The sequence below is a fragment of the Pistacia vera genome, unplaced genomic scaffold, assembly GCF_008641045.1.
Source record: "Pistacia vera cultivar Batoury unplaced genomic scaffold, PisVer_v2 Contig234, whole genome shotgun sequence".
NCBI lineage: Eukaryota > Viridiplantae > Streptophyta > Magnoliopsida > Sapindales > Anacardiaceae > Pistacia > Pistacia vera.
This window is the reverse complement of record NW_022196040.1, coordinates 439,579-457,086: the sequence shown is the minus strand read 5'-3', so window position 1 is coordinate 457,086 and position 17,508 is coordinate 439,579. Positions and strand designations below refer to the sequence as shown.

Sequence of the window (17,508 nt, the reverse complement as noted above, 5' to 3'; positions counted from 1 at the left end):
ATAGGTTCATGAAGTGAAAGTGAGACACATTCAATGATGGAAGTTACGGAGACGAGGAGTACATTCACTCGTTCTCATTGTACCACAATCATCATCTTTCACTATTGTGGCTCATAAAATCACCGTCAGATACCATACGTGTGGTGAACCAGCGGCCAATGATCGTATTGTAAATAATTGGTGTGATGTCCGGAGCAAGCAGCGTGAGCGTGTGGTGTACACTAAGAGTATATGTTCCCGTCCTCACACAAACAAAGCGCATCCTTCCAAATTCCACTTCACCAATCCAGTTCACCCCATTTTTACGTTCCACGTGGCACCGCGTTTTCTCTCTATCTCACTCAATTTATTGGCGTTTACTAGTCTTTTCACTCTGCCGATTTCAACCATCACCAGTTTAAGACTTCATCTTTAAAGACAGCTGATTTTTTGTCTTTCAGTTTCTCGAGAAAGTTACGCAGAAAAGAAACTATCCTACCAGCACCTTTGTTATCAGGAGAGCGAACTTGTTAAAGTTCATTTCGTTTTGTTGTCAAGTTTAGATGGGTTTTGCTCTTTATGAATCGCATACCTCGATTTTTCACTCCTAGGGAGAAAACCACGGCCGACAGGGCCATGGACCCAAGGAAGACGAGGCGAAAACCTCGGCTCGAGCGGCGCAATGCGGCCAAGAACTTTGAGTATGACGCCTCGTCAACTTCATCATCGCTCGATGATTCGTCATCTTCACCTTCGCTAATCACGCGATCGCTCGACTTGTCGGATCGGACGAGCTTCCGTATCGAAGGGGTAGATGGAGAGTTCGAGCGGATTTGTCGGAGCTTAGGCTTGTCCGGTCCCGAAGATTTCGCGATCCCAACGGCGGCGTGGGAGTCGAGAAAAATCAGGTCGTCTTCGGATGTTTTACCGAGGTCAAGATTACACCAGTTGGAGAGTCCGAAAGAAACGGAGGAGAGACAGAGTGAAGAGGTTGTGGTCAGTGAGTTGAGTGATAGGGTTTTGGATAGTGTTAGAATTAGGGACGAAGCAGAGTTGACTCGGAACGAGTCGGCTGAGTTAAGAGCTCTGCCAGCTGAATGTCCTTGTGACACTACTGTCGGTGGTGTAATTAAGGAGGACACGGACTTGACTCGGACCGAGTTGGCCGAGTCAAGTCCGCGCTGTATTGGTACTGGTAATAATCATACCGGAGGAATCAAAGGGGTTAGGCCTCCGTTATTGAAACCGCCGCCAGCAATGACGTTACCTGTGATCGATAACGCGTGTTCCACGTGGGACATCTTGAAAGCTTTTGCACCTAAAGATGATACAACGCATCCAGTTTTGGATGATAGTGTTTTTTCTTCATCTGATGAAGAAGGTGAGGAAGAACACGAAAGAAAAGTTGAGAGGGAAATTGTTAAGAGAGATGAGGAGATTGGGTTGTCGGAAAGTTGTTCATTCACGACTTCGAATGATGATGACTCTTCAAGTACTACTACTGAGCCCACAACTATTTCCCCCAATGGGCGGTTTAAAAGGACTATTACGTATTGGGAGAAGGGTGAGCTTCTGGGACGTGGGACGTTTGGATCGGTGTACGAAGGGATTTCTGAGTAAGCGCTGAAATATTGTTTATAATGTTGCTTCAGTTTTTATATTCTGAAAATTTGGCATTTAGACTTGTTAGTTTATCGCTTCTGTTATGTTGTTTAAGTACGTATAGGTTGGTTTGAGAATTCGCCCTTAAATTCTTCATATTTCTGGGAGTTTTCAGAGTTGAGACGTGCTGAATTTTCCCAAGTCGTCATTATACTAGCATTTTATTGAGTTAATGCATTATCTAATGATTTTGTGCATCATGGTTTAAGAGTTGGTTTTCCGTGATGAAGCTTCATTATTGGAAGATTAAATTGGGAATTGAATTAAGGCTTAATTACACCCTCTGTTCCTTTTGTGTGATTGCAGTGTTCTGATGATGTTTATGTATTGATTTTCTTGCAGCGATGGATTCTTTTTTGCTGTTAAGGAAGTTTCATTACTTGACCAAGGAAGCCAGGGTAAGCAAAGCATTTACCAACTTGAGCAGGTGAGGCAGGCTAATCTTTGTGTTGCTATAATAGTTTGATTCTCCATGGTTCGCCGTCATGTAAATGAAGGGATAAATTGTATGTGCGTGGAGAGAATTTTCTAATTCTTGTCATGTGCTTACTTTTTGCAGGAAATAGCTCTTTTAAGTCAGTTCGAGCATGAAAACATTGTTCAGTATTATGGCACAGATAAGGTAGTTGCATTTTTTTATTTTAATTTCATTTTAGATGTTCTTCTACTTTGGACATGATTGAGGTGCTATCAAAGTAAAGAAATATTGTGTCCTTTCTTATGAATATGTATATCATCGAAAAGTTTTTTCCTTGTGACTTATGTATTCAACACTCGATTTTGGTGGAGCACACCATAGATTTTAGAGGGAATAACTAATATTTTTTTTTTTGGGTAATCCTGGCAATTGTATTGAAGAAAGAATAAAAGAATACACCTAAGGAGAAATGTCTCTCCATCAATGTACAAAGCTTCTTGGACATTCCTAAGAGCTCACATAACATAGGCCAATATATACTAGGATTTACAACTCTATACAAGCAATGCCCATTTAAAAAAAAAAAAAAAAAAAAAAAAAAAACACAAAACTAGGCCTTACCAAAAAAGAAGCAAAAGCTATACACGAAGATGACTTCAGTCCCGTCCAGCACCTTCGAAAAACTGCAGTCGGCTCATAGCATGGGGACGTCCCCACAGTGAGCACGACCCAACACCATCACCAGCCTAGGATTACCCAAGGGCGCAAGACAAGAACATGTCTCCAAAACAAACTATTAAGCATTCCCTGATGATCCATTGTTTAAGCATTCAGTAGGCAGTCCCCACTCCTCCATCACTCTCTGAACTCTATTGTTATTCTTGAATCGAAGACTAAACAACCAAAGACGAACTGCTTCAAAAATTTGCTGTTCGATACACCCTTGCTCCTTTCTCTTTCCCTTAAACAGCCGAAAATTCCTTTCTTCCCATATATAATAATCTGTGGCCCCAGAGAGAAGTCTTCCCACAACAGCATAAATATTTTTACCTTTAAAATTCTGCGCACACCAGGAGATTGTCTGCTCCCAGTCAACATTAGGGTGTCTAGAGTGACCCTTTCTTAGGACCAAGCTCCAGATACCTTTAGAAAAAGAGCATCCAAAGAAAAGGTGATTGTGACTATCCAAAGGGCCATTGCAAAGGCCACCTCCCATATTCTCTACATTAGTCCAGGCAGACATTCTATCTTGAGTGATAAGCTTACCTTTGATGGCAAGCCAGAGAATAAATGAATAGCTTGGTATGCCTGTACTTGTCCAAACGAGCGTGTGCCATGGAGCCACGCCACCTTTAGGGGAAATATCCTTCCAAATTTGACCAGTTGATAACCTGACCTGCCTCCCTTCCCTATTCTTCCAAAAAAAACACATCTCCTGTATCTTGAGGGCAGGGGGGCATTTGTGAAGCAATCTGTGGGAATTCAGTATGGAAGGTAGCTGGCCATTCCCATTGCCCTTGTTTGATAATATTGCTCACTGTAGCTTCATGGTTTAACCCCAGGCCATGAAAGTTATGAGTTGGAACTATATCAATTAAGGGGCAACATGGATGCCAGTTGTCATACCATAACGAGATAAGTTGCCCATCCCCAATAGTTACTCCAAAATGGTTCCGAAGACATTCCTATTTAAGGAACACTAGCTTAATCAGAGAGTGAAGAAAGTTGCAGACCTTTTTTTATGCTGGTTTGTCTGTCTCTAGGGGTTAGATTTGCAATCACCAACATTAGGTCATTTGGACATTTTAGAATATAAAACGTGTTTAAAATTATATCAAGTCTATGACTATCTTCCTTGGGTTTTTTTAACTGGAGTTTCTGCTTTTGTAATCATATCCCGTGGGTGTTTGATAGGCCCTATTAAAATTNAAGGACTATTACGTATTGGGAGAAGGGTGAGCTTCTGGGACGTGGGACGTTTGGATCGGTGTACGAAGGGATTTCTGAGTAAGCGCTGAAATATTGTTTATAATGTTGCTTCAGTTTTTATATTCTGAAAATTTGGCATTTAGACTTGTTTGTTTATCGCTTCTGTTATGTTGTTTAAGTACGTATAGGTTGGTTTGAGAATTCGCCCTTAAATTCTTCATATTTCTGGGAGTTTTCAGAGTTGAGACGTGCTGAATTTTCCCAAGTCGTCATTATACTAGCATTTTATTGAGTTAATGCATTATCTCATGATTTTGTGCATCATGGTTTAAGAGTTGGTTTTCCGTGATGAAGCTTCATTATTGGAAGATTAAATTGGGAATTGAATTAAGGCTTAATTACACCCTCTGTTCCTTTTGTGTGATTGCAGTGTTCTGATGATGTTTATGTATTGATTTTCTTGCAGCGATGGATTCTTTTTTGCTGTTAAGGAAGTTTCATTACTTGACCAAGGAAGCCAGGGTAAGCAAAGCATTTACCAACTTGAGCAGGTGAGGCAGGCTAATCTTTGTGTTGCTATAATAGTTTGATTCTCCATGGTTTGCCGTCATGTAAATGAAGGGATAAATTGTATGTGCGTGGAGAGAATTTTCTAATTCTTGTCATGTGCTTACTTTTTGCAGGAAATAGCTCTTTTAAGTCAGTTCGAGCATGAAAACATTGTTCAATATTATGGCACAGATAAGGTAGTTGCATTTTTTTATTTTAATTTCATTTTAGATGTTCTTCTACTTTGGACATGATTGAGGTGCTATCAAAGTAAAGAAATATTGTGTCCTTTCTTATGAATATGTATATCATCGAAAAGTTTTTTCCTTGTGACTTATGTATTCAACACTCGATTTTGGTGGAGCACACCATAGATTTTAGAGGGAATAACTAATATTTTTTTTTTTGGGTAATCCTGGCAATTGTATTGAAGAAAGAATAAAAGAATACACCTAAGGAGAAATGTCTCTCCATCAATGTACAAAGCTTCTTGGACATTCCTAAGAGCTCACATAACATAGGCCAATATATACTAGGATTTACAACTCTATACAAGCAATGCCCATTTAAAAAAAAAAAAAAAAAAAAAAAAAAAACACAAAACTAGGCCTTACCAAAAAAGAAGCAAAAGCTATACACGAAGATGACTTCAGTCCCGTCCAGCACCTTCGAAAAACTGCAGTCGGCTCATAGCATGGGGACGTCCCCACAGTGAGCACGACCCAACACCATCACCAGCCTAGGATTACCCAAGGGCGCAAGACAAGAACATGTCTCCAAAACAAACTATTAAGTATTCCTTGATGATCCATTGTTTAAGCATTCAGTAGGCAGTCCCCACTCCTCCATCACTCTCCTAACTCTATTGTTATTCTTGAGTCGAAGACTAAACAACCAAAGACGAACTGCTTCAAAAATTTGCTGTTCGATACACCCTTGCTCCTTTCTCTTTCCCTTAAACAGCCGAAAATTCCTTTCTTCCCATATATAATAATCTGTGGCCCCAGAGAGAAGTCTTCCCACAACAGCATAAATATTTTTACCTTTAAAATTCTGCGCACACCAGGAGATTGTCTGCTCCCAGTCAACATTAGGGTGTCTAGAGTGACCCTTTCTTAGGACCAAGCTCCAGATACCTTTAGAAAAAGAGCATCCAAAGAAAAGGTGATTGTGACTATCCAAAGGGCCATTGCAAAGGCCACCTCCCATATTCTCTACATTAGTCCAGGCAGACATTCTATCTTGAGTGATAAGCTTACCTTTGATGGCAAGCCAGAGAATAAACGAATAGCTTGGTATGCCTGTACTTGTCCAAACGAGCGTGTGCCATGGAGCCATGCCACCATTAGGGGAAATATCCTTCCAAATTTGACCAGTTGATAACCTGACCTGCCTCCCTTCCCTATTCTTCCAAAAAAAACACATCTCCTGTATCTTGAGGGCAGGGGGGCATTTGTGAAGCAATCTGTGGGAATTCAGTATGGAAGGTAGCTGGCCATTCCCATTGCCCTTCTTTGATAATATTGCTTACTGTAGCTCCATGGTTTAACCCCAGGCCACGAAAGTTACGAGTTGGCACTATATCAATTAAGGGGCAACATGGATGCCAGTTGTCATACCATAACGAGATAAGTTGCCCATCCCCAATAGTTACTCCAAAATGGTTCCGAAGACATTCCTATTTAAGGAACACTAGCTTAATCAGAGAGTGAAGAAAGTTGCAGACCTTTTTTTATGCTGGTTTGTCTGTCTCTAGGGGTTAGATTTGCAGTCACCAACAGTAGGTCATTGGGACATTGCATTATATAAAACGTGTTTAAAATTATATCAAGTCTATGACTATCTTCCTTGGGTTTTTTTAACTGGAGTTTCTGCTTTTGTAATCATATCCCATGGGTGTTTGATAGGCCCTATTAAAATTTTGTACTTAGATACTTAAATTACAACTGTTCTCTTTGATCCCCAAGTGGACAGCTAGTTCACCTTTATGTACATCTTTTGATCTCTTCTATTAATAATTTTTTTTTTTCCGAGAAATTTTTTTATCATTTCAATCTTGGAGTTAAAACTGAATTTGTTAACAAAGTTTTTTAAGAATAGCCCTTTGCATCTATTCTCTATGCCCCTACATTGCAAGATGTGAATGATTTTTGAAAACTAAATCAGTGAGCTCTATGAGATGAGAAGAATAAATCAATCTGGCATCCTGGTGAATTTGCAGTTAATTATGATGTCCAGATAATGAGCTTTCAGGATCAAAAGATTCAAAACATAGGAAAGAAATAGTGAATCATATTTAATTTTACTCTTATCAATATCATTAGTCAATCAAAACTTGGTTTCTACGAGATATTGACTCTTCTTTCCATCTTCAAAAGTACTAGGGTTGTTATAGTATAAAACATTAGATAATGTATTTGATTTAAGTACATGCTCTGCACATTGCCCTACTGTTTTTCATTGGCTTATTGGATAATATGGAGCAGTGGTGTCCTCATGTGTACAACTTCCTCATTATTTTCTTTTTTCCCTGTGATTAATGGGTTTTGCAGGATGAATCAAAACTATATATCTTTCTCGAGCTTGTAACTAAAGGTTCCCTTTTAAAACTCTATTTGAGGTATCATCTTCGAGATTCCCAGGTCTCTGCTTATACAAGACAGATTCTGCAAGGTTTGAAGTATCTCCATGACCGAAATGTGGTTCACAGGTGATAAAAGTAGATCTATAATGTACATAATTTTATTACAATTAATGTGGTTATCATTGTTGCCAAACAAGGGAATATCATGCTAGTGTGCACGCTTCTTGCAAGAATTAGCTTTTCATACTTTTTGGTATTCTTCTGTTGTATGGTGGAAGTAGTCTTTTGGTTTTGTCTTTCTTAAAGCTGTATACAATTGTTACTAGTCGATTTACTGATCAGCAGTGCTTGTCTTTCTTCTTTAACACTATGTTTGCCATACTGAATTTTGTAAAAGAGTTTTTGAATTCTTCCTTAAGACTTGATATCTCTTTGTTGCAATGTTGGGTGCTTGACTTACAATGATCCATGCTTTTTGGCAGTGGCTATATCTAAATTTTACCTTTTTTGATGCTTTCCTTTTTACCTGATAGAAGAGTGATAACAATTGTTCTACAGAAGTTATGCTTCTTCTACCTGTGGACCTATATTGCTAGCTGATCATAAATTAAGCATGCAGATTAGGACCCACATATGCCAGGTTTATAATTACTCTAGTTGTGGAATTTTTTCCATTCATTGGTGGCATTGGCCTGACATTCCCTATAGCTTTTGACCAGGGCTGCTTTTTGTTCTATTCCCTAAGTGTATATATATATATATATATATAAGTCTTGATTAGAATGTAAAAGTGGTTCACTCTTACAATATGTAATGCAAACACCAATCACATGAATACTCACATTTTATCTGCAATTATTCTTTTTTCTTGTGATGCAGGGATGTTAAATGTGCAAATATATTGGTGGATGCAAGTGGATATGTGAAACTTGCTGATTTTGGATTGGCAAAGGTTTTTCTCTTGTAACTTGGAGTTTTAACTTCTTGTTTTTTGTAGCTTCTTAAATGGTTGTAAATTTCTTCTACTAATATTGCTTGTGTTAATTTTCAGGCCACCAAATTGAATGATGTTAAATCTTGCAAGGGAACTGCATTCTGGATGGCCCCTGAGGTTTGCTCTTTTTTATTATTTTTATATTTATTTTTTGCTTTGAAGAATTGTAAATTGTGCTTGTATTTAAAATAACTAGAACTAACGAAATTATATGGCTTTGAAAAATTTAAGGCTAAAACTATTTGTTAGTATGGAAATGTTATTGGTTACATTTGTTATCATCGGCTGGTGCACATTTATGGTACGCTATGTGACCTTGTGCAATTGCATTTTGCCATGTACTATATGATGTTTTTATGGTTTGTTAGGTAGGGGCTTTTAAATTTTGAATGTATTTCTTTTTACAATTATCCAAAGTGCTTCACTTGATTAGTGTTGGTTATTCGTTTTCTTTTCTGTTGTCAAGTAATGTTGAAAATGTATAATTTAAACGTAAAAAATTTCCTGTTTTCCAAAATTTTGGGTGGGCTGATGGAGATGCTGTCTTATTTACAGATACTATATCTCCGCATTGATGACAGTAGCATGAAGCTTTTTGTCTGGCGTATCTGTTATAGCTCTCCACTTCTCAATGATGTGCACATAACTTAATATCATATGGAACTTGAATTCTTAATTTTTATTATCCTTGGGTTACTTTGCAAATATGTCTCTTTTCACTCCTAGTAATATGCTTTGGAGGCTTGATCTTTTCAATAGATCAATAGACATCAATGGTGATGCTATGGTTATAGTACTGCAATTTTTGTTGTAAATATTTTGTAATTTGAGTCTTTATTTGTCTTTCTTTTCTTTTCCTCCATTTTTTCATCTCGGATCTTCTCTGTTTTGTTATCAATTGGTCTAGTGTATCTCTGGAAGCATACTTTCTATATGGTATTTCTGTTCCTTTCAGAAGATTTTTCACTTTGTGAGATTTTTTTTGTGTTGAGCATATTGGCTATATGATAGAGATCTTGTCTGATGATTTGAGGTGTTTTTAATTTTGAAGCTCTGCATTTGCAGGTTGTTAATAATAAGAACCAAGGATATGGGCTTCCGGCTGATATATGGAGCCTTGGGTGCACTGTGTTGGAGATGTTAACCCGTCAGCTTCCCTATCATCCTTTAGAATGTGTACGTGCGCTTATAATTGAGTACTGTTATCACAATTACCATTATGATGGTACCAAAATGGTTTTCAGATTTGGAAAACTCATGCTCTTGATTGGTTGATTTTCTTTTATTCTGCATGTAGTTTCTGTTGATTTTTCCATGTATATATATTTTATTTATTGATCCAGTTGGAATGAAATCCAGATATATACCAAGATGGATCTAAGATTTTAACTTCTGTAATATGTTCAGTTGAAAAATTGCATGACCATTGATTTCAACGTTTTAACATCTTCCTTATTGTAACACTACAGATGCAAGCATTGTTTAGGATTGGGAGGGGTTTACCACCCCCTATTCCAGATATTCTCTCAACAGAAGCACGGGATTTTGTGGCCCAATGCCTACGAGTTAACGCAAATGATCGTCCAACTGCTGCTCAGCTCCTAGAGCATCCATTTGTCAAGAGGCGACTTTCCACATCCTCAGGCTCAGCATCTCCCTATATAGGCAGGCGACATTGAAACATTGAAGGACAACGAGGTATATATCACTTCTATTTTTCAGCATTTTCCTATTGCTGTGCTTTCCTTGACAGTGGAAATAAGAGAAAGCAAAGTAGATGTGAACGCTTCCATGCTGGGGTGGGGGTGCCCCAGTTTCCACAAGGAGTTGTGCATATTTCTTTAACTCTGTAAAAATTAATGTATGATGTAACTGTGGCGATGATAAATGTGTGATATTTATGAGTTAAAGGAGGCCAATTGGTATCATTCTTGGGGCAGGATTCTCCAAGTAATTTTTACAGTCTACTTGATTGGGCCACAACTTTTTCACTTTATCTCAGATTGTCATTTTCACTCTAAACATTATTGTTTCTCTCTTGAAGACATCCTTTCCAATTATGAAGTTTGCACGACTTGCCTTCTCAAGTTATTTAATCTTTGCAGAAGCAAAGGCGGCACTCGATTCTGACGTTGGTTAATTCTTGAGCGTCTAGCTTTCTAGATGAGAAACCTGCGTTTTAATTTTCTGTTGTATTTATCAGCTGCTGTGAAAAAAAGTGTTCGGATGCTCCATGTTGTTCACTGTAGCAAGTCCTTATTAATTTGTATTTTATTTTTTTCAATGATCAAGATTCTAGGAGCAAGTTGTAGGATTTGCCGTACTAAGTGAGAACCGCGAACGACGTATTTGTATTGTTGTATATATCTTTTATTGAAAGAAATGTTAGTAGTGCTTTTTCTTTTGTTTTGTGTGTAGTCTCGGAAAGAGATTAAATAGCTCTTCTTTTGCCTCCGGCTTTTAAGTTGTCAGAGAGAAAATATATTGATAACATTTGAATCAGGAAAAAAATTTGAACCCTGATATTTGAATCAATGAGAGAAAAAGAAAATGTGAAACATAGGCTCGTTTTCATCTACATAATGTGGCGAAGAGGAAAGGTAGGTAGAATGGTCTTTGTGTTAAAATTTGAGTCCGGCTTAAAGTTAATTTGGCCTTAAACGGTTGGATGGAGTTTGTTTAGTAGTTTCTACCGTGTTTAATAACCAACCGGGGTGAAACTCCAAAAGGGTGGGTCTTGGTTGACCGATTAACCGGTTTATTGTGGGTAAAATTGTGTCAAAGTTTGAAATTTAACAAAAATACCTTTGAAAATTATTAAGTCTTTAGGTTTAATCTTACAAACACCAAAAACACCACTGTCACGTTGACATTCAGGCCAAATAGTTGTTGTTCGTCACGAAAACACCTCCATCATCACGAACTTCCTCAGCCTGGACAAAACCTATTTCACCCCTCTCCATTTGCCCGCTAATGTCAAAAGAGGTGCGTTTCAGTCGATTGATTTTTGCCTTTTCGTCAATTCCACTCAAAAACACTCCTTCATCCACATTTGACTCACTGGCACCTCTTTCTCAAAAGCCTTAACATAATGCTATCGATGCTCGTCAATTGTCGTCTATAATTCTAAGGTTTATAGTGGAAAGTTGAAAGTGATAACCCACCAGACGAAGGCTATGGGTCTCGGTTCAACCGGGTCGGTATCAAAACACTGGTTTCTACCCAATGAAAAGGGACGATAATAACTTAATGATAGAATTAAAAGTTGGGGAGTAGGGAAAATTTAAATTAGTTGGTAGATTTGTTAAGAGTGGGACATTGCATCATATCAAATTTAAAGATGATAATTTATTTTTTTATCAGAAAAAAATACTAAAACTTTTTATATCTTCAGAAAATGCTGTATCACTAATGAAATAGAACTTTCATGCCAAAAAGTTTATATATATATATTTTTTTTTTTTTTCAAAAAAGGAGATTTTTTATGGGCTGGTTTGCCGAAATGGGCTTGGTAATTTAACCGAGCCCAGCTTAAGTCACATCTCTAGCAATATACGGTCGACTCTCCAATAGGAAGAACAGCCGAATACAATACTTTTATACTCGATAATAGTATAAAAAAAAGGCATGGTGGCGTGAAAATGACAGGCATGGGCACCAGATTCAAAGTTTCAACTTCCAAGCCCAGAAGATAAAAAGGGGGCCTCTCTCTCTCTCTCTCAGTAGCTGCATACGCAAAGCAACGCAACCCAGCGTGCCCGCGAAGATCGGGTGTTTTCTTTCCCCCACTCTCCACCCCGATCCTCTCCGCTTTTCCCTCCATCAATTTCCAAACACACTTTCAAATATCCTCTCTCAATCATTTCCTCTCTCTCTCTCTTAACGAAGCTTTCGTATTTTCTTCGTATATATTCCTTTTCCAGGTATGTTTGATTGGATCTTTGACTTTGATTTGATTTCTAGTGTTTTTTGATTTCGATTCTCTCTCTCTCATTGCGCGCCGTTTTGCGGCTCTGCATTATGAGAATGAAGCTTCAGATTTTTAATATTGGCTGTTTTTTCACTTCTAGGGTTTCATTTTTGATCTCTTAATTGTTGTTCTCCATGATTTTTCGATGCTGCGAAATCATTTATGTTCCGTTGGTTAATAGTAGGATTGTGACTGTTTATGTACGATTATTTTACCATGTTAGGTTTAGTTGTATTTGGGCATTTTTTGCCTTGTTTTAGCGGGTGATATCTGGCTGTTTAGATTACAACAAAAAATGAAATTACTGTAATTTGTATGAGTATATATGTGTTTTTTTTTTTTTTTTGGTCAATTTCTTTTTGGAAATAAAATTAAATTTGATTTAGAAATTAATTTAAGATCATGCACTATTTCCGTGATTTGATATGAAACGATTTGGAAGGGTTTATTCTGAGATCCGTCGTATAATTCTCAGAAATGTATAACTTCTATGCAATATGAACTTAGATTACTAATGTCCTCAAATATAAGCCCTAAAGTTTTTTGAATAAGGGGTAGGTTCAGTGATGTTTGTGCTCTATAATTGTTGGTTGCGTCATGCGTGTTTGGTGAACGTGTGATACTGCTGTACAGGAACAGAAAGGAGCAATTTGAATTACACTTTACAATGACTACCACCCATTGCATGTTCTTTTTGGGCATTGGACCCATTGAAAAGTTTTTCGAATTATGAAATAATTCGGATTTGGCGTTGGATGAATGTTTTAACAAACAGTGACAACCCACTTTAAACTAGGCTCAGTCCCTGAGTCCCATCTGCTGAAGTAATTTTATATTCCTCAGATTTTAAAAGTTTTGAAGTTTGTAAGGAAAGCTTTCTGTAGATTTTTATTTTTTCAATTTGAGAAATTGGTTTGTGTTGAAACTTCTTTTACGTGATTAAGTCATTGGATTTGAAACGTTTTATCAATTAATAACACAAAATTTATTGATTACTGAATATATTTAGGAGGTTTATGCTTCCACTTTAAACCATAAATTTTCAAGTACTTCATTTTCTTTTTTGAACATGTTTATGGAGTCAGCCTAACCCGATCCTTATGATTATTCATACTTCTGCAGGCTTCACTTCTGTCACTTCTTACTAGGAATTATTATTATTATTATTATTATTATTATTTTTTGTTGTAGGAATCAATGTTATTATTTTTGATATATGATTTGTGATGATAGTTTTATTTCTGAAACATGCACAGGGTTTGTAGGATCAAAGTGGTGAAACTGTCACATAGTTTCCTATGGAATAATGATATTAGTATTTTATAGATTAATGATATCCAATGATATTGCTGATTTTGAGTCCCTATTGTGTGGCTGTTTATAACTGTATCTTCTGTATGAATTAGCAGTGCTTGTGGTAAAGTTTGTTTGATCCATGATATTTGTGAAAAGAACAGTTTTAGCTCATTATTAGTTAAAGTAGAAAACACAATTTGATTAGTGGATGTTTGTTATGTGATGAATTTAATACTACAATATCATTGTGCTCTCCAAGTGTACTTCGAATAATTTGCTATGCAGGTCAACCATGCTTTTGAACCAATAGCCCCTTATTTCACTGGCATTTAAGAGGTCAGGGCACCAAATTTTTTTGGGTAATTTCACAGGCAGATGCCAGCCAGTACACACAAGGGGGAGGGTTAGGGTAGATGGGTTGTAGGGTGAGGCAAGGACACCATCTGATTAACTAATATAATAATAATAAGAAATTAATTCTTTTTAACTTATTAATCAGTTGCATCTTTCTATGAGAAACCATCATCATGAGATAGGCTTGCATTCCAGTTATACTGGGCAAATAATTCTTTTAAGGTGGTTTTTTGGATGAATCACATATCTGATTCTTTTAGTGGGTGATATCTTCTATTTAACAACTGTATTTTCTTATTTTTACCATGTATGGCTGGGTGACAGAAACCTTCTAAATTATTTTATGTTTCTTGTGACTGGAAGAGGTAGTAGCACCACCACCACCACTACCACAAATTGGACTATTTGATGTAAAATCCTGTTTTATATTCCCAAATTCTAGGAAGGAAGGAAATAGTGATGTCAGCTTGCAACTTCCTGTGGATATCCCAGTAAATATGGGTCTGAATCTCTTCTATGATGGGCATGCCTGGGAGTTTGCAGCATGTGTACCACTATAAAGTTAACATATTAATCCCATACTTGTAGCTATACCCGTGCTGTTCCTTTGGTGAATTGGTAAAAGGTTTCTCCAGTTTTTGAATTCTGCATAACATTTTGGTTTAGTCTGCAATAATATGATGTTTTATTCTGATAGTTACATTAATAAGGTATGATGTGTGCAGCATGACTGTTATTTAACCAAAACTAGTATGTTCTGGCGCTCAAATTCATGGTACAGGCATAAGTATCACTCAATCTGAATGCTAGTTCAAATTCATTTTACTCACTGGATTTTATTTCAAACAGCATAGACTTACTGATGTCAAATCTAAATTTAAGACAATTATATTGTGTAAACCATATCTATTATAATGATCTAATCCTCTCTTTCTCTCTCTATCTCTGATGTTTCAGGTTAAATTTTGAATGGCGAAAGTTAACAAGGTGCGATGCAAGTCTGATTCACGACGTCATAGAGTTGCTCCATATCCATTGTCATCGTACCCTAAGAAGGCTGGTAAAGAGGGTCAAACAAAGAAAGCACATTCCAAAGCCTTGGAGAAGAAAGATTGGGAAGGTGCAACCTGCTCAGTGTGTCTTGAGTTTCCTCACAATGCTGTTCTCCTACTTTGTTCCTCTTATAACAAGGGATGTCGACCTTATATGTGCGCTACTAGCCGACGTTTTTCCAATTGTCTTGACCAATACAAGAAAGCGTATACAAAAGGGTCATCAATGGAAAGAGAGCAGCAACCAACCGGGTTGGTGGAGAATTCCAGTTTTAGTTTGGATGCTGGGCATGCCAATGAAAAGACTGAAGTTCCAGAGCTCCTATGTCCTCTGTGTCGTGGGCAAGTGAAGGGTTGGACAGTGGTTGAACCAGCTCGTAAATATCTCAACGCAAAGAAGAGAACATGCATGCAAGATAATTGTTCTTTTGTTGGAACTTATAAGGAGCTTAGGAAGCATGTCAAGGCAAAGCACCCATTGGCACAGCCCCGAGCAGTAGACCCTGTGCTTGAAGAAAAATGGAAGAAGCTTGAATGTGAGAGAGAGCGAAATGATGTGATCAGCACAATAATGTCATCAACACCTGGAGCAATGCTACTGGGAGATTATGTGATTGAGCCAGGGTATCATGGTGTTTATAGTGATTATGATTCAGATGATTCTTCGGATGATGGCTACTTTCCTATGGAGTCATTTGATCGAGGACAGAACCGAGGCCTCCACTGGCAAGGGAGATATCGCATGGATTATGACTCATTGGATGAGGATGATTTTGGGATGCATCGTGCTTTTCTTGCTGGCTCAGCAGCTCCTTCTAGACGTCTTCTTCCCAGGATACTAGTGGGACGGTCAAGGAGGCGGTGGAGGCATAGAGGAGGTAATGGAAGTCGATAATTTCTGGATGAAAATGCAAGTATAAACCAGGCTGAAGTTCTACCGCTGGGCCATGATGTTTATTAAAATAGCCAATAGACTTGAACAGATGGTCTGAAAGTAACATAACCGTGGATTTGCCCTTTAGATTAGGTGTTAATTGTTTAGGTTTAGAACTGAAGCCTTGTAGTGTAGGGGACAGTTTCCTCGTAGTCATTGCTGTATGCATACACTATCATGTCGTCATGCATAGTGGTCCTTTGAAGTTTGAACAGAAGGATAAAACAATATAAACATTCTTTCATATTTTGTGTTTTGAATTCGCTATGGAGTTTCGTTTCTCTGTATTTGATGTATGATCAATCGTTACAGCTTCAATAAAAATTAAGAAAGAAAGAATTGTTTGTCAATTGGACATGCTAATTCAAGTTGTGACTCACCTAATTTGTCTTGCGACAAGCAAATTCGCAGGCTTATACCTTATCTTGAACTACTGCAGTAGTGATGAAAACCGATTTCAAGGTAAAAAGTAAAAACTTTCCGTTCATTTATTTTTTTGTTTCCCACTCTCCTCTCGCTCCCCCTTCTCCGTCTCTCTAGAGAAAAAAAAATCTCTTCAAATCCATTCAATGATCGGCTAAATCTCGTTTCTCAAATGCACTAGTAGTTTCTTCAATGATTTGAATGGTCAGAGATAACTCTTGTTATTGTGTTTTACATGGGGAAAAGTTGGGACCATCGTGATGTGACGGCAATTGTTGCGTTGGTGATGATTCCTGATGTAAATTTGATTATTGATAATGTTTTTAAAATCTTCTTGTGTATATTTATTTCTGTTGCTGGTGATCCACGAGGTTTTGATTTTTCTATTAATTTTTTCTTTCGCTGTTGATGCTGGTGGTGGTGAAGAGAATGGACTTTTGGGGCAGGCCCGGCTCAAGGGAGAGGCAGGTGAGGCACCTGCCTAGGGCCGCCCAAAAAATAGGGGCCCAAATTTTTTATAATTTTTTAATATATTACAAAAATAAAAATGGTGTATGATTTTTTATCTAGGCCAAGAAGAAAAAAAAAAAACTAAAAAGACCCAAATTTATTATAAATTTTTTACATATATTTCCAACCAAAGTTTAATAAAATAGTAAGTTTGTACCTTTAGTTTCATATATTCCAATTTACACCCCTAAATTAACACATTAGATTTCTTTTAACAATAAAAGGATAAAATAGTCATTTACATGTCTCAAATTACTCAACCCCAATTCCATCCCAAATTTGGATATTCACATAAATTATCTCCACCCCTCTTTCGTTGCCAACCGTTTGGAGCTGATTCCTATCAATTTTCTCACCAAAATTGATTGGAATCATCACTTTATCATTTTTCCAAGTATTTTTCCAGTCTTGATAGCCCTCGATTTGACTGATTTTTTACGAATCTCATAACCCAACTCCACTGTGCACAACAACTATTTTCGACCTTTTCAGCATGTACCTGACGTTGTTGGTCTTCCTTGACACCACCATCTTCCTCCCCTCAACCCTCTCACCAAAATCCCTATCATACCTTATTCGTTTACTCCGTCAAATCGCAGGCCACCGATACCTTTTGGGTTGCGACTTCTCAAGTCTTTTCTGGCCAATCCAGGCATTGAAAATTACCTATTTCACCACCCATCACTTCTCCAACATTTGCTCTAAAAAACCCCCCACCAACCTGACCCAGTTAGCCTGCCGATCGCCGTCCACCTCTCCTACTGATTTTGCATCTCAAAAGCTAAGAAAAATAAATTTGAATTTTTTTTTAATATACGCTTATATTATTAGAAGGCCCCCAAAGTAATTCTTGC

The 17,508-nt window shown here is 37.5% G+C and overlaps 2 protein-coding genes across 4 annotated transcripts; both read left to right on the top strand.

The window, feature by feature from the left end:
* Positions 1-366: 366 nt before the first annotated feature.
* On the top strand, positions 367-10,450 carry LOC116131489 (mitogen-activated protein kinase kinase kinase 1). Of its 2 annotated transcripts, XM_031417137.1 has the most exons (10): positions 367-1,543; positions 4,015-4,066; positions 4,455-4,539; positions 4,672-4,734; positions 7,090-7,247; positions 8,001-8,073; positions 8,173-8,232; positions 9,181-9,291; positions 9,585-9,813; positions 10,221-10,450. In XM_031417137.1, the coding sequence occupies exons 1-9, from the start codon at positions 559-561 to the stop codon at positions 9,792-9,794; spliced, it is 1,797 nt and encodes a 598-aa protein (XP_031272997.1). In that variant the 5' UTR covers positions 367-558; the 3' UTR covers positions 9,795-9,813; positions 10,221-10,450. The 2 variants fall into 2 exon arrangements, with proteins under 2 accessions (XP_031272997.1, XP_031272996.1); XM_031417136.1 differs by lacking the exon at positions 10,221-10,450 and having other exon boundaries at positions 368-1,543; positions 9,585-10,082.
* A 1,410-nt stretch (positions 10,451-11,860) lies between these two features.
* LOC116131552 lies at positions 11,861-15,970 on the top strand. Of its 2 annotated transcripts, none has more exons than XM_031417203.1 (2): positions 11,861-12,038; positions 14,693-15,970. In XM_031417203.1, exon 2 carries the CDS (start codon positions 14,705-14,707, stop codon positions 15,680-15,682), a length of 978 nt encoding a protein of 325 aa, XP_031273063.1. In that variant the 5' UTR covers positions 11,861-12,038; positions 14,693-14,704; the 3' UTR covers positions 15,683-15,970. The 2 variants fall into 2 exon arrangements, with proteins under 2 accessions (XP_031273063.1, XP_031273064.1); XM_031417204.1 differs by lacking the exon at positions 11,861-12,038 and adding an exon at positions 13,278-14,353.
* The last annotated feature ends 1,538 nt before the right edge of the window (positions 15,971-17,508 follow it).